General features: G+C 51.0%; 1 protein-coding gene across 2 annotated transcripts; it reads left to right on the top strand.

Moving 5' to 3' along the window:
• Positions 1 to 407: 407 nt before the first annotated feature.
• Positions 408 to 22,152, top strand: MOB3C (MOB kinase activator 3C). Of its 2 annotated transcripts, XM_027747110.2 has the most exons (5): positions 408 to 625; positions 1,099 to 1,266; positions 7,604 to 8,103; positions 17,260 to 17,462; positions 20,566 to 20,595. In XM_027747110.2, exons 3-5 carry the CDS (start codon positions 7,686 to 7,688, stop codon positions 20,593 to 20,595), a joined length of 651 nt encoding a protein of 216 aa, XP_027602911.1. In that variant the 5' UTR covers positions 408 to 625; positions 1,099 to 1,266; positions 7,604 to 7,685. The 2 variants fall into 2 exon arrangements, with proteins under 2 accessions (XP_027602911.1, XP_039240672.1); XM_039384738.1 differs by lacking the exons at positions 408 to 625; positions 1,099 to 1,266 and having other exon boundaries at positions 7,686 to 8,103; positions 20,566 to 22,152.
• The last annotated feature ends 25 nt before the right edge of the window (positions 22,153 to 22,177 follow it).

Below are 22,177 nucleotides of genomic sequence, written 5' to 3'. Positions count from 1 at the left end.
CCGGCTTTTCTATTTTGGATGGTGTCCAGATTGACCTGGCGTGGAAACCTCTGGCTGGTTTCTGTGTGTGTGCAGATGAGGAAGGATGAAGAGAGAGGGATTGGAAAGATTGGGGCGGGGGGGGGACACAACAGGATTTTATCTCCTTTCCCCCAGCACACTGCTCTCCCGTGAAAGCTGGGAGCCAGCCAGCGGCCTGGGACCGCACGCCAAACAGGATCTCAGCATCCAGGAATGGTGCGGGGGTGTGGGTGTGGGTCTGAGTGCCCACCCACGCTCGGTGAGCGTGCGAGCCCACCGCGGCGGCTGGGGGGGCCGGCAGGCCGGCTTCCAAGCGGGTTATCCAGAGACAGCTGGAGCTGCCGGCAGGGTCAGGATGTGACATCACTGACCGGAGAAAAACCCTCGGTCCCCGCGTTTCTCTAACGAAACCCCAGTGAGCGCCGGAGCGCGGCGGCTCTCCCTGCTGCGGCGATCCCCGAACCGCCGGCAGTCCCCAAAGTAGAGCCTGGCTTGGAGTTTTGTCTTTTTAATTTTTTTTTATTTATTTTTTTTTTTCCCCCGAGTGTGAGCAGAAAGTGCAGCGGAGGGATTTGAGACTGGAAACAGGAGTGCCGGCGATGAGGTGAGTCCTGGGGCTGGAAAAAGACAGGACCGCACCCCCGAGGATGCTCCTGAGGTGCTTTTAAGCGCGGGTTGGGCAAGACCTGGCTTGGCGTTAGCCGGGGAAGGAGCGATCCTTCTACCAGCTGGAGCATAGACGCCTGCAGGAAGGAGTCTTTTCTCCTTCCTCTGTTGTGTCCCAGCTCAGCAGCGAGTAAATACAAGGCAGCCTGTTTCGGGGATGCCGGGCAGGGATTCGTGCCAATGGCTGGCGGTGTGCAGGGAAAGGGGGTCCCGCAGGGGAAGGGGGACGGGCAAGGGAAAGCAACACACGGTGTGGGCAGACACCCAATTCCCGAGTGGGACAGTCCCGGCAGGGACTTTGCCGGTGGCGGAGGGAAGGCGGAAAGTTGTGGGCGGGGGAACTGGCGGAGAGCAAGCAGTGGAAATGGGTTTTCAGCAGCTGGATTATCTCTTTCCGTCTTCTTCCCTGAGCTCGAAGGCTCGGAACTCCCAGTGTTTGGAATTACGACTCTGACAACGGAGTAATCACCCCTGGGACTGAACCAGAGCTGTCGGACACCACTGAGGTCATCGGACACCTCTTTACAGGGCTCCCAGCAAACCACTGGTAGCAGCAGCAAGTCAGCCCCCAGGAATGAGGTACCCTCAAAAAACCCCCAGCCCCACTGGGTATCATGCCTGAAATGAACTGGACATGCTGCCTCTAACCTGGAGAGATGGTGCTTTGCTTTTCTGCTTGGAGGTGTCTTGTGTGACTCAGGAAAAACTTTTGGGTGCCTTTGGGCTGTGGTCCTCGGGGAGCTGCTGCTTTGCTGGTGGTGTGGCAGGGAGGCAGGGCAAGGGGACAGAGCAGGGGGACAGCAGGGAGAGCTGGGGAACAAGCCAGGGGGTGTGCAGTCCCATTCCTGGAAGCCATCTGGGTCTGTTTTGCACTGAGCTGGGGATTTCCGAGCACCATGTGATTCGGGGGAAGCACCAGCACAGCTTCCTGCTGGCAGCTGCCCCCAGGTGGGGTGCAGGGGCTGAGTCCTGCTGCTCTGGGGGTGGGTGCTCAAGGATGCTCTCATGGGTCTCAGCAGCTCCAGGAGAGTTTGCAGAAAAAGGGTTTGGCAGCAGGGAGATGCTGCTGAGAGCCCAGGGCTCCTCTGAAGTTCCCCCAGCCTGCGTGCTAGGCCTTAATCCTCATCCCGGCATCTTGTCTTGGCTCGTTTCCTGGAATTTTCCATCGTTTGGGTTATATTTGGGATCAGCAGCCAATAACCCCATTTCTCATGGACAGCCCAGCTGGGGCTTGGCTCCAGCAGGAAGCATAGAGGGAACAGGGCCAGCACCCCAGGACTGTGCTCCCCAGCATCTCCTTCTGCAGCCCACCTTCCTTAGATGATTAAAAGGCTGGAAAGGCTGGAAAAGAGGGGATACACTCCCTTTCCTGGAAGAACCATGCACCCACAGCCCCTGCCTGGGTGGCTGCAGTTCCAGGGTTGCTCAGGGAAAGCAGCCTTGGTCTTTGGGGCATGAATCCACCAAGAAGCAGCCCTGGTTGCAAAGATGCTCTAGGATAGGCTGAAGACCAAACTGTATCTGGACTTGTCTGGGGCTTGAGGGAAAGCCTGGAGACAGGGTTGGAAGGGAAGCCTGGAGACAGGGCTGCTGAGTCCACAGCCAGGCACTGATGCTTCCCAGAGCAGTGAAAAGCCGATGTGTCCCGGGACCAGCTGGTTTCTGGGCAGACTGTCCATCTGGAGGCTGGCTGGCTCTGGACTCTGGCACATGATGGCTGAGCTGATGCTGTCCTGTTCCTCCCCCTAGGATGGGGCTGGATGGGACTTTTATGCTGCTGTGGTGGGGAGAAGGGAATCCCCTAAAGCAGAGAAGCAGCAGACATCTGGGAGCCCCAAACACAAGATCCTCCCAGGGAAGCCCAAGGGGGACGTGCAGAGCTGGTGGTATTTAACCTACACTTTGCTCTAGGGTGCCTGGAACTGGACGGATCTGCGCTCTCCCTTCTTGGCCTCTTCCCAAAGCAGTGGGAGCTGGAGTCTCCCTGTGAGTGCCTGCAGTGCTGGACCCCTTGTTGTGCTTCCCAGCTGTCACACGAGGGTTGGAATGTGCTGCTAACACGGCCACCTGTGGCTTCCAGGCAGATGCTTGTACAAGTGTGTAACTGTCTCAGGATGGATCCAGGGAGGATGCGCTGGCCACTGGAGCCCTGGGAAGTGCTGGTGTGGAGCTTCCCTCTCTCCTTATCCTTCACAATCATTAGTGCTGTTCAGAGGCGCTTGCAAAGCACTTTTTTCCCCCCTGAAGCCTTTGTTTTGGCAGCCTTTTATATAAAGGGAGCCTGGGGAGGGAGATCAGTTTTAAAATTGGGGAAACAGAGGCAGGGAGCGTGGGACCATTGCTGTGACCACCATCCTGGAGTCTGGCAGTGTGTCTGACTGATCCTTCCTGCTGGGTTTCTGACTAAAGCTTATTTGGGGTCAAAAGCGGAGGTTTTCTTTGGTGACCTTGCCTCGCGCCCGCAGGACTGGGGGGAGAGGAAGCTCCCCTCCAGCTGCTCTGCCTGCTCTCCCCTTTTGTTTTGCCAGTTTCTAAACAGACCTTTCAGAGTTGTTTTTAATTTACAACAAAGCCTTTGCCTTGCCATGTTCCTCTTTGGTTTTCAAATGAGAAGGGAAAGAAGGAGAGAAAGAAAGAAGAAAAGAAAGAAAGAAAGAGCTTAAATAAAAAAACCGAAAACAACCATCAAATCTGAAATTAGCAGCTTAGTCTGACCCTGAACTTACATTGCTTCCATCCAGCTCATTTCCTTTCATCTCTAGACTTGCCAGCAGTCTAGGAAATCAGTTTTTCACGTGTCTCTGCCTGCTACCTCCCCAGCAGCAGCTCTGCCGTGTCCTTGCAGAGCTTCATCCTGTGCTCATTTGGTTCTTGCTAAACCCGACTGAGTTTTGCTTCTGCTGCTGGTAGTGAAACCAGGGGCAGGACTGAAGCCAGCAGCTTTCATGGCTAGGGGTGGGATGGATTTTGTGGCCACTCAGCCGGGTTTGTAGCCAGCCCTCTGCAAAGCCAAGGCTATTTTGGGAGCACGGGGGTGAGCACCACATACTCCGTGGTGTGGATGTCCCATGGGAACTGTCTGTCTCTTTCTACCCAGCAGCTTCTCTCATCCTCTTCCAACTGTCCTTTGTGGGGACGCAGGGTGATGGCAGGGAAGGTCTCCAGCTCCACAGCCACCTGCTTTGCTCCTTGTCTGCTCCCAGGAGTGGGATGAAATTTGATTTGGGGGTCTGCAGATGCTTCAGAAAGGGATGTGTGAGCCCCTGGGGTGCCAGTACCACCTCATGATGGGAACTGCCTCACGGGGAAGGGGGGGTTGCAGCCTTTGCCAAGGCTCCTCTAGGAAAAGCTCTGATTTTGCATGTGGGAACTGAAGGCAGAGACCTGCAGGCTGCTGTTCTGGCACTGTCCCAGGCCCTGCCAGGGCTGGCGGCGGGATCTGTACGGTCATGTCGTAGGAAGCTGCTGTCTAAGCTTGTTGAATGGCAGCTCGTCCTTCAGAATTCCCAAATTAGGCAGTGCAAGCAGCAATTTGGACTTGGATGGGTCTCCTGTCCCACCCCAAGCCCCAGTGGACGACAGCCTGATTTCCAGGAACACGACAGCTCTGAACATCAGGCTCAGCTGAACTCCGCACACAGCTAAACCTTGGAAGATCTCCCACTTTCCATCTCTTTAAATGGATCTGCCCCAACTACTTGGGGGGTGATGGAAGATGGAAGAGCACCAGCCAGGTCAGATGCATAAAGGTGGACACTGGGAAAATCTGGTCTTGCATTCACTGCTGAGGCCCTTTTCCCATAGCTGGGATTTCATGCCCTGGTCGTGTCCACTGTTGCTCCCATCTTTCCCTGCACATCGATCTCTCTAAGCAGTGAACAAATCTGTCCTTTGGCTCAGTGCCTCTCTCTGCTTCTTCGAGTCATAAATCCCAGGATGTATTTTTGGCTTTGTGTTAAATATAATTTCTGGGGACCATTTTTCTCCATCAAAGACTGACAAGGTCTTTTAATGACTTGGTAATTTGGTGGTGGTGCTAACAAGGATCCTGAAAGCAAAACTGCTGCCTGTAGAGCAGAGAGGCTGTAGTGCTGTGCTGGCATCCCACGGGCTCAGGGACAGGTCTCTGAGTACTTGGGCAGCAACAGGTTTTGCTTTTCCATTCCCAGGAATCTCCAACAGATGCATGGTAGGAAAACAGCTGGCAGATATTTGGCAGGTTTGTCGTTCTCTTTTTTTTAGCTGGCGTTTTATTCAGATGGTGCTGAATCACGAAGCACATTCCTGCCTGTCTGATGAATCAGAGCAGCATGCAGGATAACACAGAGATCCAGCTGTGGATGATGCAGGAATGCAGTTGTGGATGAGTTACAGGTCTGGCTTCAGGAGATGAGGTGTTCATTTCCCAGTTAGTGGCTCAATATTTGCAGAGGTCTGGCAGTGTGAGACGCTAAAGGAGACCTGATTTCACTGCTGTTGGCCCCTGGGAGTGACACATTTAATGGGATGTCATCTGCCGGGGTGGCTGCTCACCACCCTGGAACAGCCCAGTCTCTGCAGGGAAGAGCCTGCAAACAGCAATAGCTTCTGGAGCAGAGCAAATGGAGCTGAGGCCAGCAGAAATGGTGACATGGAGAAATGTCTCTTGGCACTGCGTGCCTTGCTGAAATTCCAGGGAAACCTGACTGCAGGGCCAGGCACTGCTCAGCCTCATCATGCCTACTTCCATATGGAGCCTGCTGGGTGCCTCATCCCAAGAGTATCCTGGCACTTCCTGCGTTACTGGATTAGGATCTCCACTGCAGTAGTTATATATAAATATATATGTATGTATGTATACATGCATATTTTAGAAACTGTTATGCATTAGCAAACTCGCCAGAGGGCTTTTTTTAGAGGTGTTATCAACAGGATGTGCCTTGAATATATGGAATCCAGGAAGCCCTGGAGAAGGGCTTTTCTTTACAGTCTCACTGTGCCCAGAGTCCCCTGGCCTCCATTGGGATCCATCAGGGCTGCAGTACCACAGACCCCTTCCCTGGGACAGGGAGGAGCCATGACGGGATGCCAGCTCCCTCCATCGCTTGGCATTTTGGAGAGATCGTGCTTTTTTTTTTGACGGGAGGAACAAGCTCTTTGACATGGTTGAAGCCAGTTGCTTGGAGCAAGGGAAGCAAAAGCATCCAAGAAACATCCCCCAGTCATTGCCCTTGGGCAACAAATGAGGACAACAGGGATGGAGCTAAAAAAATCCCACCCAGCCACATGAGATAGGGAAGGTCCGCAGATACCCTGGTATTAAAGTCATACTGTATAACATTGTGTGATGGCTGTGACCCCCTCTGTGGGGCAGAAAGCACCTAAAACTTACATTTTCAGGTCTGGTTGTACCTGGGTACAGCACAGGGTTTGATGGTGGGGTTGGATGCCACTGTGCTGTGAGCTACGCAACAGTGGCAAAGCTCCAGCTCCAGTGTGGGAAAGGCCGTGGTTAGTGTTAGTTAGAATGGCACTTGTGCTGGGGTTCCCACCCACTCCAGGGCTTGCACCCAGCCAGGGGTTTCCCCTTGCTGCCACATGCTGGCTACGGTGCAGAAATCCCTGCTGACATTTGGGATGATCACTAGGTCCTGCTGGCTCTGAGCGATGACCCCAGGGGTGAGCGGTAGGGGGAGCAGAGGGTTTCACTTGTCAGATGTTTAACTGCTCTCTGCTGGGCAAAATAGGATCTCTCTGGGGCTCAGGACTGAGTTTAGGAAACACAGTTTATATAGCAAGTTTTTGGCTAAAGTTGTCGTTTTAAAGATGAATGTGCATCCACGGTTTCCACCAGTCCCTCCTGCTTGTGACTTTGGGTCAGTCACTTCCCTTTTCCGTGAACCTTTTCCTTCCTTTTTCTTAACTGCTTCTCCATGTGCTCCCATCAGGGGGAGGCTGTTGGAGGACTTTCTCTTCCCTAAGCCTCAGCAAAGTATTTAGCACAGGGGGACCTTGTGCTCACATTACCACCACTGGCGATGAGCGCAGGTAACGAAATGCACGGGATTTCCACTGGAGCTTCAGGGAGGAAAAGGAAAATACCGCGGCCCTCGCCTGTGCTGCTAATCTCGGGCAGGAAGGGGTGAGCTCAGCACTCTGCCGAGCCCTGACTTCCAGATCGAGTCACCCGGAGCATCAGCTCCGGCACTCGGAGGGCTGGCTGTGTGCATTGTGTGCACGCCTGGAGGGGCGGCCGCATCCTGGCACGTTGTTCTGCTGCGCCGGGCTGCGCTTCCCTTCTTCGGATGTGGGTTTTGTTCTTTAGGACAAACACACGGGGCAGAACAACAAAAGTAATCCCCCCCTTTTCCCATTCATCTCGGCACTGGGGCTGTGTGAACCAGCAGACAGCTGCGGTCGCAGCGCAGTCCCCAGGGCCTCACTCGCCAGCCGCTGCGGCAGGGTCAGGGGTGAGCACTGAGAAATCCCTGGGAAAGAGATGCTTCCCCTTTGCCAGAAAGAGGAAAGGGCCACCAGGTTGGAACAACCTGAGCTGGTGAACTCTGCTGATGTTGTCGTGGCTCTTGCTTTATTGCAGCAGGTATTGGTGAAAGCCAGGAGGTGAGGGGCTGGCTGAAGCCTGGTGAGCTCCTGGGGTGCTCAGGAGGGAGGAAGGGCTCTGTCTGCCATCACTCCTTGCACGGGGCACATGTGGCAGTGCTCACACTTTCCGGTGCTGGGAGCTGCTCTGTGAGGTGACAGCAGCTGCTCCAGATCACCCTACTGGGTGTGGAGGGACCAGAAGCTCACCTCAAATCTCTGTTCCCATGTGCTGCCGGAGCAGCAAGGCCAGGTGGTGTGAACTCAACCCTGTGAGTGTGCCCACACATGCTGCTGGCTTCATATGTGACCCAAATGTGCCTCCTTCTCCTTCCAGAAACCTCCAGCTGTGAAGACCCCAGCCTTGGGCTTCACGTTGCACTGAGCCTCTGCCCTCGCCCTGGCAGGCCCTGCCCACCATGGCTTTGTGTCTCAAGCAAGTCTTCAACAAAGACAAAACGTTTCGTCCCCGAAAAAAGTTCGAGCCTGGCACCCAACGCTTTGAGCTGTACAAGAAAGCCCAGGCCTCCCTCAAGTCCGGGCTGGACCTGAAAGCAGTGGTGCAGCTGCCTCCTGGCGAGAGCATCAACGACTGGATCGCCGTGCACGTGGTGGACTTCTTCAACCGCATCAACCTCATCTACGGCACCATGTCGGAGTACTGCACGGAGAGGAGCTGCCCCATCATGTCTGGGGGGCTCAAGTACGAGTACAGGTGGCAGGACGATAGCAAATACAAGAAGCCGACCAAGCTGTCGGCTCCGCAGTACATGTGTATGCTGATGGACTGGATCGAGATGCTCATCAACAACGAGGACATCTTCCCCACCAGGATAGGTGAGTGTGCTCTGGTTCTTTGCAGGAAGGTGGGGGTTTTAACTGGTGCGGGTTCCCAAGCCGCTGGTGCACCTCAGGACTGGTCTTGCTGGACTTTGCGATCCCAAGTGTTGTGGCCTTTCCTGTTCCAGGTGTTACTCAGTGTCTGTCCCACACCATTTTGCCGCAAATTGAGCTTGGGGTTTCTCATCCTGATGCTAGGGGATGTGGAACACAATGTTCTCCTTTTCCGTGCTTGAACTTTTCCAAGTATTCTGTGCTTGTGAGAAATGAAGGCTGGTAGGTCGTCAGCTTCCTTGCCTGCCCTCAAGGAGCTGAGCTGCAGGGCTGGGTAGAGGTGGTCATCACGTCCCTGCTCTTCTCTCAACTAACCAAATCAATTTCTTTCTTGTTTCCCACGTGGGTTCATGGTCCCAGGGTCTAGCCTTTGTCTGACCTTGCTGCTTCACTCCTCAGCCCTTTCCATCTCAGCCCTGATTATACCTCACATCTTGCTGTGTAGCTGAGGCATCACTTGAGCAGAGATATGCCTGTCCCCAGGACGATCTGGCCTTTCCACTGCCAAGGCCCAGGGTGTACAATATAGCCCTTCGAAAAGTTTGGCCTTGGGAGCTTGCAGCAGCTGCCAAAGGCAACACAGCTTACAGACTAACCCCCCTGCTGCTGATCTGCAATGCTCAGCACCTGCCAAGGCCGATATTAGCTGCTACCTAACTGCTTTTTTGTCATTTGGGGAGATGAGTTCGAGGGTTGGAGACGATGCCTTGGCTGGTGGGGCTTCCAGAGCCTCAGGTCATGCCTTGGAGTGGTTGTTTTACAGGTGGAACATGAAGCTACTTCAATGTAAAGAAGTATTTAAGGTGCTCGGGGGGGAGAGGCAAGGCTTTGCAAGTCTGCTTGACCTTTTTTGGTTTGCCAAGCAGCACAGCTGACAGAGCTGTGTGAAATCAGTGCAGTTTAGGACCAGGATTTTCATTAACATGCTGGGAAACATTGAAGAAAATGGTCTGTGTGGGATTACTGGCATTACTCACTGTTGTAGCCCCATTTGGCTGTGCTGTACATATAATTGTGTGTCTTTTTCGGGGAAGTCTCTGGCCCTTGGGGGCTGAGAGGGGTTGTGGGTCTCTGCAAGGAAGAGGGGAGGCAGTGCCTGCAGCCTGGTTGTGCCAAACTATTTTGGCCCTGCGATGGGATCACCCCCCAGGCCCTTGATCTGACCTGGCTGCTCTGGCTTTGCCAGAGGGGTTAGGGTGGGACAACTCTCCTCCTGGGGGTTTCCTTCTCTTTCCTTGAAGCCAAAACCTGCAGGTACTCGCTGCCTTCTTCCCCTTGCTGGTAGTCTGGTGCTGTCAGGGTAGCACAGTGCTGGATCCTTGTGCCAGAGGACAGGCAGATAGGATGACTTTGGGGGGCCTGGGGGAATCAGCCCGTGGGATTCACCAGGGACATTCACTGTGCCATGGAGGCATCTCTCCCTCGCGGGCTCCGTGGTGTCCACACATTCCAGAGGAGGCTGGAAGTGTGGCTGGCTGACAGTGTCAGTGCAGGATGCTCCGAGCCAGCAGCCCCAGCTCTGCTGGGGACAACAAAAGTCCCGTTTAATTCTGGCTTGCTGCTGCCAAGGGGTGAGACAGCAGCCACAGGGAGCAGGCAAGGTCTCCCCCTTCCCAGTTTGTCCCCGAGGAAAAGATCTGCACACCATTAAAAGCAGAGGCACAGATATGGATTTACTCTGTTTTCCCTTCAGCCAGAAAGGAGAGTGACCCGGTCCAGTTTCATGCCTTTCTGGTGGGATTTGGGATGGGATGCTGTTTGAAAGCTGCTCTGGGGAATGAGGGTTTACATGGAGTCTTAACACTGCAGAAAGCAGGCAGCCATAGGAGGGACATTGCAGCACCTTTTGCTCTCCCATGTCTCCCTCTGAGGCGCAAAAGCCCAATGCAGTCATGGCCCTGCTGGTTTGTACCCCATTTCTGGCACTTCTCCCTCCAAGGTGTAACACATCCTAGTGTGGGGTGGGATGGCTGGTGCCTCTGGTTTCCACTTCTTTTTTCATTTCAGTGTGGAGACAGTTCTGGATCAGATCCAGGCTAGCTGCAGGTGATCATGGGGCAAATCCATTTTTTTTCTCTTCTAACGTTGTTCCTGGGTTCCCTCTTCCAAGCCCTTTAGTTGTGGGGACCCTTGTGTCCCCTGAGTGACTTCAGTCCTCTTGCTGGCACGTCCTTGTGGTTCTGGCCTCACACATGCAAGAGAGAACTCAGGCTGAGGTTGCACTCTAAAGCACTGTTGGGGGGGCAGGGGGAGGAGGGAGCCAGTGGTACTTTGTCATCAGTGTGTCCCCAATTAACTGCCTTTCACTGGCCTGCCTTGTGTGCTGGGTAATTGCTTGGCAGCTCTGGCATTTCAGAAGATGGAGGTGTTTGGCCGAAGGGAAGTGTCACATCTGCCTGCTCCTGAGGGGCTGCTCCTCATTGTCACTCGGGATGATGGAGGAGGCTGGGCAGGGTGTGGGACTCAGGGACAGCGGCCAGAGTGACCAAATGTTGATGCTCAGCCTCTCTCCTAAAGAGCCAGAAACGAGGGAAAAGATCCAGGACAAGGGAAGGCAGAGAGAGGACACAGAGGAGATGTGAGCTGTTTTAAGGAGGCGAATGGAGTTTGATGTGGAGAAATTATAAATGTCATGCTTTGGAGTTATGGTGAGAAATTAGCAGGAGAGATGGGATTTAGCATGAAGATTTGTTTCAGTCCTGCTTGTGCTGGAGAGGTCCATGGGCACAGCTGACCACCATCTGAGCAGGGTGTTTCCTGAGCTGAGAAAGCATCTCAGCTTTCCCTCCTGGCCCCTCTTTGCCATGTGCAATAAAGCTGTCCCAGCACAAAGATTTCCCTGGCTAGGGGCACCTGACCGCAGACAAAACAGACTTTTCTTTTTACTAAGTTTGTTTATCTTAGAAACAAAAGTGTTCCCCAAACTTGCTAATGTTGCCTGAGGCTAACCTCAAGCATCCTTCTGCATCCAAGAGCTACAAAGCCAGAAGCAGCACATGATTCAGCAGGGCCTGCTCACAGCTGTCCTGACAGCTACGGTATTTCATGGGTCAGAGGGGGGAAATCCTTCACCCCAGGGTGAGAGGCTCAGCTGGAAAGGAGCAGAGATGGTTCACTGGCTTGTGGGCTCACAGGGTCCTTTGGCATCACAGCAGAGACCTTGGCTGGGGTAAATGGTCACAGCTCCAGTGACCAGAGCAGAGCTGGGCACCACTAAAGCATCTGCTCCTTCAGCAGTGTCAGAGGTGCGAGGGGAGCAGAGTGACCCAAGTGAAAAACACCTTTGGTTTAGCCAAGCTGTGTGACTCAGAGCTTGTGCCAGCTCTGCAGTGAGGCCAGAGGGACAGATGACATCCTAAAAGGCAGGAAGGGAGCCCAACGCCAGCAGACAGTTTGTGACCTGGCAGACTTAACCAGCAGGACTGCAGCCCTCGGATGGCATCAGTAGAAAATCCCTATGGTGGGGATTATTAATGGGTATGGGGGTGCTGTCAAGCCCCCTGCATACCACAGCAAGAATTGGGGAGATCCTGTGCCTTCCCCATTCCTGGGGAAATCCACCTGCAGGGTTCCATCCCACTCTGTAATCCTTTCTCTGGAGTGGAAATCTCTTTGTCAGACAGTTAAGATGAGACAAATCCCTGCATGGGGTGAGCTATGCCAACCTGATGGCTATAAATCTACAGCAGCAGCTTTTCCAGATGATCTGCATCAGTTTGTGTGTGCTAGTGCTTTGTTTCCACTCTTCCAACCAATGTGGCTGTCCTGAAAAATACATTTAAATGGAGAATAAGCATTGTTACCATTCAGGGAGAAGAATAAATGATTCTACAGGTGTACTTTTACCAGCTGGTAAAACTATGTCAGCAGATTTATTCAGTGAGTGGCCACATGAACAAATTACCACCTGGAAAATATCATCTCCTCCCTGCAATCGTTCTACCCTGTGGTGCTTGGTTTTAGGGAGCTGCTGCTGGGCAGCAGCGTGCTGGGGAGGAGGGTTGGCTGGATGGGGTTTCCAGGGCCCGTGGCAGCTGGCTGTGTCTGCACCAGTCAGCCCAGCATCAGGCTGCTGGTTGCACAAGGCCAGGTGTCCCACATCAGCACCGTCGTGGCTGCTGAAACCCCTCTGTTCTTAAATGAGTGCAGACGCAGGGTTTGGACCAGATCCAGTGCCGGAAACACCCCGTGATCTCTGCCAGATTTGCCTGCGGCTCTACAGAGCATCAGTCACAGGAGATTTTGGAACAGTTCTTGGAAAGCTTTTCAGAACTCAAGCTCTGCCATTCAAGCATGGTCCCAAAACAATTATAAAAATCCAGAGAAAACTTGGTGCGAAATTGTCTGATGCTTTCTCGCCATAACAACAGGAGAAAAATGTTCAGAACTCAGCTAATTATTGGTGTTATCTCTGCTGGCTATTTTTTACACAATTTGTCTTTTTTTTTTTGTGCTATTTTCTTCCAAAATTAACACCACAGCAGCTTGCAGCTGCCATCATGACATTAGTTTTAAATGGGGTTTTAAAGACTTATTTTTAGGAAAAATGAATCACCGAACACCACGGTGGCCAAAATGAAATTGAGAAATAACAACAATTCATCACGAAGTTCACTGAATTACTGCATTTGCAGAGGAAAAAAAATACAATTGCCAAGAAGCAAAATAGCTTCCCAGTACTGATTCATCATGAAAAAATTAAATTGGCACAAGTGTTAGGGATGGGAGATGGCAGGAAAGATCCAAGAGCCATTGGCAGTCCCTTACCATAAGCACAGGCAACTTGTTACCTCTCATTTCATTTCCTTTTACACATGGTCCCACATGGTTTCCTTATGTTTTGAAGCAATCAGCGCAGAGTGGGAAAAACAGATTTCTTGGAGCTTTAAATCATATCTTGGGATTTTCAAGCAAAACATCCAAGAAAAACTGAAGGTGCTAATTCATTTCAGGGCTGTGAGTCATGCTGCATGGAGTGAAATTGTACCTGCTGTACTTACAGCTTTTGCCCTGGCTTAGAGCAGGGGTAAAGTTCTCCTTTTTCCTCTGCTGTGGATGGCTGCTTTGCTCCACTCCTCCTGGGATTGGGCTGTTTCTGCCCTGGGACAGGAGTTGCTCCCAACTGTCTGGTCTGTGTGCAGTGTCAGGGTAGCACATGCCTGGGATCACGGTGGAAGGGAAGAGCTGACCTTGTCTATAAATCTTTTTCCTGACATTTGAGCAAGTTCACGTTGCATCCTGTGGTCCCCTCCTCATCACCCATAGAACCACAGAATCATTAAGGTTGGAAAAGACCTCTAGGATCATTGAGTCCAGCTGTTAACCCGGCACTGTGATCTCCACTAAACCATATCCCATATCCACATGCCTTTTGAACACTTCCAGAGGTGGTGATTCCACCACTTCCCTGGGCAGTCTATTCCAATGCCTGACAACCCTTTCAGTGAAGAAATTTTTCCTAATATCTAAACTAAACATCATGCAAGAGGAGTCAGAGGGTGGCCACCGCCTGCCAGACTGGGAGGTTGCTGCTGCTTTCTCCAAGGCTGCTGGATGGTGAGCAGCAGTGAATTAAATGTAAAGGTAGCTTTAAGGCTTTTAATTCAGCAGTGGTGGGTTTTGTGGTGTTCTGCTATCCCCCTGGGGCAGCTGAGACCAGCATCAATTGGATGAACTGGGATGGTGCTGCTGGGTCCCCAAAGGTGTGTAGGACTAGGGAGGGTGAAGCCAAGCTAAGCAGCATCACCCTGTCGGAGTGGTTTGTCAAAACTTGGGGCTCCATCCTGGGTTTGCCCTGGCCTGCCATACGTCTGCTGACAGGACCTCTCAGCCACGCAGAGTCAGTCCCACCAGCCTCATCCCTCTGTCTCACCAATCTACTGCTCCCGCTCTGTGCTGTGATAGTGTCGTGATGTGAATGACAATGAGCTGCTCATTTTGGAGTGAAACATCTGCAAGGGCAGGATAGGTGCGTGGCCAGTGCTGAGATCCCTGTCCCAGGCCTTTCCCCTTGCTGGGCTGTGCTGGCTGCAGTGCGTGCCTGGCTGCAGGGAGGAGGCACAGCCTGCCCTCGCTGTGTCCCCTCACGTGCTGGAGAGGATGTCACATGCGTTGTCTGCTGGACATCCGCTGTGCCAGCAGCTGTGACCCCGAGCGAGCCGTGTGTGTGCTGGATCTTTCTGCTGCTCTCCCCGAATTGTTCACATGCAGCCTTTACTGGAGAGCCCTTTTCTTTCAGCTCTGGGCAAGGGGATGGGGAATTTCTCCAGCTCGTTGCCAGCATGGCCAGTTCCTGCTGGGGCTACAGTGGGTTGCTTTCCAAGTCACTGGAAACCAGCAGTGAGGCACGGCTGCTGCTGGCAGAGGCAACTTGCTTATCAGATATCCGCCCTGCTTCCTTCCCGCAGGGAAGGGCTTTGATCAGCTGGCACAGAGCCCCGTGCCAGATGCAGGGTCCAGTCAAGCATCCATAGCCTGTATCGAGGGTCCTGGCACGGGAGACATAGACGTGGCTGCAGCACGGGGAGAGGAAGCGGGACCCGATGGCCCAGGGCTGTGCCTCCCCAGGCAGATGTGTGAGTGAGAGGGTTGTTGCAGGGAGAAAGAGTCAGAGCCAGACCTGAGTGACCCCTGGTCCCAACGGACCGTAGTTGGCGGTGTCATGACATGGTAGGGTGAGGGGTGACCTGCAGAAGTCCATTAGTAACAGGCAGCCACCACTGCAGCCTGGCCATGTCTGGAGGGGATGGCCACACACTGACCCCTGGTGATGGACACAAAGAAAGGCAGCCCAGCTTCACCTCCCGGGAGCTCCTGATGCTGCTGGTTCATGTGAATCACACGGGGGGGGGTGGGGGGGTGGGGTGGTGGGGTGGGTAGCCCATAAATGTCCTTGGAGGTCCTGGCAGCTTGAGGGTATCTTTCCACACATCATTAGGTATAGGAGCTCAGCAGCTCCCATAGTTGCTCACAACCATGAGATTTGAATTAGATGACCTTTAAAGATCCCTTCCAACCCAAACTATGCTTTGATTCTATGATTTACACTAAATCTCAGTTCCCTGATGGAAAAGCTGCTTTTGGAAAACCCGGAATGTAGCTGGAGGTGTCTCTCAGCTGTAGGTATGTCCATGAAGACTTGCTGGTGACTGATGTATAGGACAAGATGGTTCCTGGCTAACCTCAGGACCAAAGCCATGGGAAGCTACATGTCACCATCTGCCAGCTCTGGAGGTGGCTCATATGACAGCAGTGTCTGAACCATGGCCCTATCAGCTCTGGCAGCCTGAGATCCTTTGACCCGCTGTCCACTCTCCAATCTTATTTCCTTCTCAGCTCAGGACTGGGTTGTTCAGAACAGTGTGTATTCCCCAGCCAGGGCCCAGCAATGTGTGTTCATCAGAAATTATTTGCTGTAACAAACTTTTCTTTATTAAAAAAAAAAATGTTTCTTGCCCAGTTCTTCAAAGCTGGTCTGCAGGGGCCACCCTAATGGCATATCTGAGTCTCCAGCTGGGTGATTACAGCTTTTATTTGCTCAGCAAATTCTCACTCAGTGCAAAAAGCTCAAATGAAGCCATTGATAAAGCACCATGCCTGTCCTGGCTGCAGAGGAACCAAGAGATCTCTCTCTGATCCCTGCCTGTATCAGACTGGCAGGAAAGGAGAGCTCTGCAGCCAAGGGTGCAGGGCAGAAGCAAGCCTCCAGTACCATCTCTAAGGTGTTGGCATGGGCACAGCCTGGTTGTGCTTTGCCAGCTGTGAAGACCTTTCCCAGAAAGTCCTAATGGGATCTGTTAGAGCTGTGTTTGCCACCTACGGAGGAGAAGGGCACAGCGCTGCTGCTGGGAAACAAAACTGCCAGGAGCCTTTGGGAAAAAGTGTTTTAATTGCCTTGCAAGGCTGATGAGAAAGATTCAAAGATAAAATTACCCTTTTTAATTTTTTAGCTGGGAGATTTGCTGATGCGTCTCCCGGTGCAAAATTTGTGAGCTGGCCATGGTTGAGCAGAGTTTGTTTGAAAAGATTTTTCAGAGGTTATGTGCTGCATTAATGAGAAGCTATGGGAGGAGGCTGGTACAACCGTGGGAAGGAGGTTTTTATTTTGTTCTTTGCATATTTGCATTGAATTGCTCTGGGGGGAGGAAGAAACTTTAGGAAAACAAATTCCAGTTGTTTCATTTTCGTCCTCACAAAAAAAAGAGAATGTTTAGGGGTTTCAAAGCCACGTATCCTTTAGAGATTTACCACACAGTTACTGGCACTGATGGTATCACAGCCCTGAGATTTTCACTGTGGTAGCAGTGCGTTTTGACAGGGATATAAATGTCCCACAGTGTGTCTTTGTCTGGAACAAAGCTAAAAGTATAGAGCAATGCATGGTGGGTCCCATTCTTGACCATCCTGGGAGGTCATCTCAGGAGGGAGCATCATACAGGTGCAGTGAAATCACAACCCAAACATCATTAAGATGGGTGGTTTTCTTCCTGATTTAATGAGACATTTTATTGAAACAAGGATCAGGAAAAAAGCTAGAAACCTCACCCATTTCTGTTGATGCATCAGAAGTGACGTTTGAGGGTGTGGGGAGGAAGAAAAAGAGTGTGAAATGTGCTTTTGGTTCAGAGGAACAGGGAAGGTATCTTTTCTTCTGGGAGGTGGTTTGGCTTTGTTCGTAGACAAAGTAGAGACCGACGACAGCCCTTCCCTCCAGGAAAGAAACCCCAACTTATCCTGTACCTGCACAGGCTTGTAGGGGAAAGGCAGGGAGAGAGGGCAGGATCTTCTGCCAGATTGCTCTGGGTTGAGCCAGATGTGAAAATCTGTGGCCTCTTCCAATGGGTAATAAAACTTTCTCTCCTAGGGCAGCTCCCCAAATCCTCAGCCCATGCCTGTGCGAAATTGCTTGTTGGGCAATGAGGGAATATGTGGGAAGAGTTAGATGGAACATTGCCCCAGTGTAGCTGTCACTCTTGACATTAGCCAAGGGAGTCCTTCCTTGTCATCCATGACTGCCTGTCAAATGTGACAGTAACATTTAAATGCTAACTGTTTCCTTGGAAATTGTCAAATGGCTTCCAATTTGCTTCTGCTTTTCAGGTGTTCCCTTCCCCAAGCAATTCCAGCAAGTTTGCACCAAGATCCTCACCCGCCTCTTCCGTGTCTTTGTCCATGTCTATATCCACCACTTTGACAGCATCATCAACATGGGTGCTGAGGCTCATGTCAACACCTGCTACAAGCACTTTTACTACTTCATCAGGGAGTTCAGCCTCATTGACCACCGGGAGCTGGAGCCTTTGGTAAGGATGCCCCAGGGAAGGGGAGTTGGAGGGTGAGTGGCATGGGCTGAACACAGCACTGGTAAGTTCAGGTGGGGGCAGGACTCTGAGCATGCAGTCACCCTCTCCGGACTCTTTCAGCCATCCTACCTCAGACACATAGTCATGTTTTCTGTCCTGTAACCATCAGCCTTAGTGCTCTAAGAGAGAACTTCTCAGCAACACCAAGGAAAACCTTTGCCCTTGGAAACCCCTCCTTAAACTTTGCTTCTGCCGTGATGTCTATGAATGGCTCTTCAGTACCCTCAGGGCCACCCCAGTGTAGTGTCCCTCCATACTGAATTGGCAGCTCTGATGCAATTTGCACATCAAAGTATTTCCAGCCAGTTGTGTCCACATGGCTTTCAGGGGTCAGGTTTGAGCCAAAGCCTTCTTTCCACAGTCTTGAGTTTTCCTTTTAGCAGCCCAAGGTCCCTGCCTGAGATCTCAGCGTGAATTACAATGAGGCTGCACGGAAGGCAAGCCCCAGTAGGACAGGCAGCTTCAGACAACAGCTATCAAGGCCAAACTTGAGAGGCCTCTCTGAAGCTGCCAGTTTCCCTGCAGCTCCCCTTGGGAAGCAATTAGCCAGGCAGAGTGACAGTCCTTGAAAACAGCAGGACTGGTGGGAAGCAGAGACCAGACAGCCTGGGCACATAAACTAGAAAAAACACATAGTTTTGTAAGACATGCAAGTGTGTCACACGCAAGGTTGAGTCTAGTGTGACCTAGAGAGGACGTGTTGCAGTGGGGACAAGAATTATTAGGAAACTCTGTAGTTATCATGGTGTGATAAGGGCTGGGTTGCAGTAAAGGCTGTATCCAGCAGCAGAGAGTCAGGGAAGACCAAGAGGGTCTAGTCTCAGAAAGAGCTAAGAAACATCGCAGGATGAGCTGCCTGTTTAGGATCTGGATGTGGGGGAGATGCCCTTGCCCCTAAATGCCAAGCACTTTACTCCTCTGCATTCAATTGTCCCAGTCAATCGGCTGCCTGTCTGCTCCGATTATGATTTCAGGGGATGGAGACATTATGATCTAATCAGGGGAGACTTGAATGACAACAGTATCTGCTTTAATTATTTTGTAGAATTTGATTGTGACATTTATTACACAATGGCCCTCAGCTCCAGAAAATAGCAGCTCAGCATCAGTCTGTCCTCTGTTCCTCACCACTGCTCCTCATGACAAAGTTCTTCAGCATTGATAAACATCCCATAATTGTGTCATCCCCTTGGACTGATGCTTGCTAATGTAAATAATTAGCACCTAATAGCAAAAGCAGAGGCTGACATTGCTAAATAGGCTTTCAATGCCAGTGACTCACACCCAGCATGAGATAACTGATGGGTCTGGATGAATCTAAGATGAACAGATTTTTCCCCCGTGATGCAACTAGGGTTAAACTATAAGGAAATGAGACACATTTGCCTCTGGTCTATCTTTGTCTCATTGCCTGGCATACAAGCCTCAAGCAGACCCAACCACAGGATTGGGAGGAAGGACCAGGGAGGAGGAAGGACCTCCTTCCCTCAGGCATTGAGTTGCTGTAGGTGTGTATGAGAGTGTCCTGCAACCAGACTGCCTCATGAGTCCAGACAACTGTCCTAACCTTGCATTTGCATGGCTGGAGTTAGTCCCCATGAAACCATGACAGAGGAGACTCCTGCCTGCAGAGGTGCCTGTTCCCTGCATGTGATTATGGAAGGCCTCCGGGCATGTGGGGAGAGCACATCTGGAGCGTGACAGCAGGTCTGAGTCCTGTATTATGGTTGGAGCATTGCTGACGTGGAATGCTTCTGAGGAAATCTACTGACATGGAAATCTACAGTCTGCAGATTTAGGAGTAAGAAAAAAAAAAACAAAGCAGCACGTCCTTAGCCAGAAGATTCACTGTTAGGCCAAAATAGCTTGGAAAAATTACAGAGGTGAAGGAGTTCTCGGTTTCTAAGCCTTCCTCTGGCTGAATCTCCCTTTGCTGTTTCAATTTCCCTTTTGTCAAGCTTCTTTGGGATGTGATTTCTTAGCAAATCTTGGGAACTGAGGAGGAGATCTTTTTTACAGTCAGAACTAGCGAAAGGCAGTGATTCCCTCTCTTTAACAAATCAGTAGACATGGGGGCAGAGAGAAGCCGTGCACTTGCCTCCCTGACAAGGGCAGGATGGTGCTGGGCTGCAGCACTGGCAGGGGTCCAGCTGGTTACACACTAAGGCAGAGCTGTGGGGTCATCCCACTTTCCTTGTTCTTCTTTTTTCAGAGTCGCATTCTTCCTTCTCCACAGACCAGTCCTACTTCAGATCTATTTTGGGAGTACATTTTCGAGTGAAAACCTTCCTCTAGGGTGCACGAGGGGATCTGTGTGCACGTGCAAATTCACAAACCATGAATCTGATGAGCCAGAATCACACTTTCCTTGCTGCTGCAATGTATGTGATTTAGAAACTATTAGTTGAACTCCTTAAGGCAAGGACAAATAACATCTTCCACCAGCTGAAAGCTGGACACCTTCCTAATGCAGCTGGCATGATGCCATTCTGGCTGAAGAAAACAGTCTCTTAGCCTAAACAGAGCTTGGTCTGGCTGGAGGTTTCCTGTGGCCTCTGTTATTAGCACTCATTTGCATTGCAGTGTGACTGTGAGATCCCTTGCCAAAACCACAGATCCTCTGGGTGAGTTGTGGTCAGCTCCCAGAGCAAGAACTGGGAACAGCTCCCTGTCCTGCCTCCCTAGGCAGCTGCAAAGAGAGGCTCTGAGAGGCATCACCTTGTCTGGCTGCTCCACGGCTTAGCAGGGCCTGCACCTTTCAATGTCTCAGCCAAAGCTCTTTCCTTGGGCTGCTCTCAAAGCCAGAGCACAGCCAAAACAACCTTGTGGCACAGAGACCAAGGAGGATGCCAGGATGGAGCTGCTGAGGCAGAGCAGTTCCCAGGAGGGCTGGCATGGGAAAGAGAGAAACGCTTCCTGAGACTCCCACAGTTGCTTCCTTGGGTTGGTTTTGGACACCTACCAAACTGCCTGACGCGTCACGCTGCTCAAACCTGTCTTTTGCACTTACTGTTTCTTTTCTTTCTCTCTCCCTTCAACGCAGAAAGAAATGACAGAACGAATTTGCCACTGAAGTATTCTGGCAGGCGAACTCGGCTGGCTCATTCCGAGTCCAACGGGACAGGACACCCTGTGGTGGGAGACCCACTCCCAAGGACTTGCTCTGGGCATTCCAAATCAATGAACTATGAACACTGCAGAAGAGCCTCTTCAGGCCAGGGCCAAATCCTAAGTTTTCCAAGAACCTCTGGACAGGCTTTTCCTTTAATAGATCCCAGTCTCTGTTGCATGGTTCCTGGTTCAGAAAGCCGCTGACTTACTGGAGAAGGAGGCACGTTTGGTTCACTTTCGCACACTCTGGTTTCTAAGACTCAATCCCATGTCCAATATCAAACTTTCAGCCATGTTTCCTCTTGCTTTGCCCTCCGCTACATTTGATCACCAAATATTAAAGTAGCAACTCCTGCCCTGTGAGCAGGTGTAACCTTGGCTACCACATAATGCCTTGTTACCTTTCCCACACGCAGTGGGTTTGTGATGACACCTGAGATCAGCCCTGCAGAGCTGGTGACATTTCATCCCAGCTGCCTTCACGTGGTTAGTTGTCGATGTACTGTTTTTAACCATGAGCTGTGAATGTCTCTCCTTCTGCCCTAATTCATGCTTTACCATTTTTCCTTTCAAGGGATTTTTCATATTTGGAAGAGGGGACTTCATGATGTTCTAGGATGCATCCAACATTGCTTGGACTAATGGCTGGGTAGCCCCATGACCGAGGAGGTGAACTAGGTCACTTTTCAGTGTGATCAGCACAGTTTACATGAGAAAGTCTCAGAAAATGGTGGAAAGAAACTGTTGCCAGAAAACAACATTTTCAACACGTCAGCATTTCCTGATATGTTGTCTTGGCTCAAGATCAGCAGATGCTGGCTGTTGAAATTGTTGCTTTTCCATTATCCAACCTTACAGCAGGTAGAGAAGGACTTTAAGAGACATCTCATCTACTCTGTTCTTGAGGCCCCCTTCCAAACCAATATTATCCTGTGATTCTTAAACCTCTTTGACCTTCTGAAAGCATACCATTGCTACCTGGTCTGTGCCATTACTGCCCTGAAAAGTATGTGTCAAAATTTCTTCCCCTTCTGCTTGCAGTGCCTGATAACTAATGTTGTGTTCCCTGTGCCATTTCTCTTTTGACAAAAGTAGTTTTATTTTTCTTTTTTACTGTTTTGGGGGAGTTAAAATCAATTTGTCTGAGCCACAGAATTGTTACATTTGTGTTTCCTGCTCTTTTTTTGGGAAAGTTTTGTATCCAAAATACACAGATGATATTTATAACCTGGGGTTTGCCCATTTTTGGGGTAGGGAGGGGACATGCCTAGAAAATGTAAATATTTAGGCCAACATTACAGTGCACAAGTGAATTTTTAGTGCTCAAAGCACTTACTTTTTTGTGAAAATCTATTTTTTTTAAATCTTGTGTACCAGAGGTATATTTTTACATAGAAATAAAACAGATCAAAATGGACATGAAACCGTCTGATACACCATTCCAATATTTTCTGTGTAAAATAATCAAAGTCCAAACATATTTGTTCTGTTACTAATTAAAGAAACATTAATAAGCCTGGCATATTTCATATTTCTTCTCTGAT

The sequence above is a fragment of the Pipra filicauda genome, unplaced genomic scaffold (genome assembly GCF_003945595.2).
Source record: "Pipra filicauda isolate LSUMZ 115617 unplaced genomic scaffold, ASM394559v2 scaffold36_size6622888_pilon, whole genome shotgun sequence".
In the NCBI taxonomy this organism is placed as follows: Eukaryota; Metazoa; Chordata; class Aves; order Passeriformes; family Pipridae; genus Pipra; species Pipra filicauda.
This window is presented reverse-complemented; position numbering and strand designations above follow the sequence as displayed.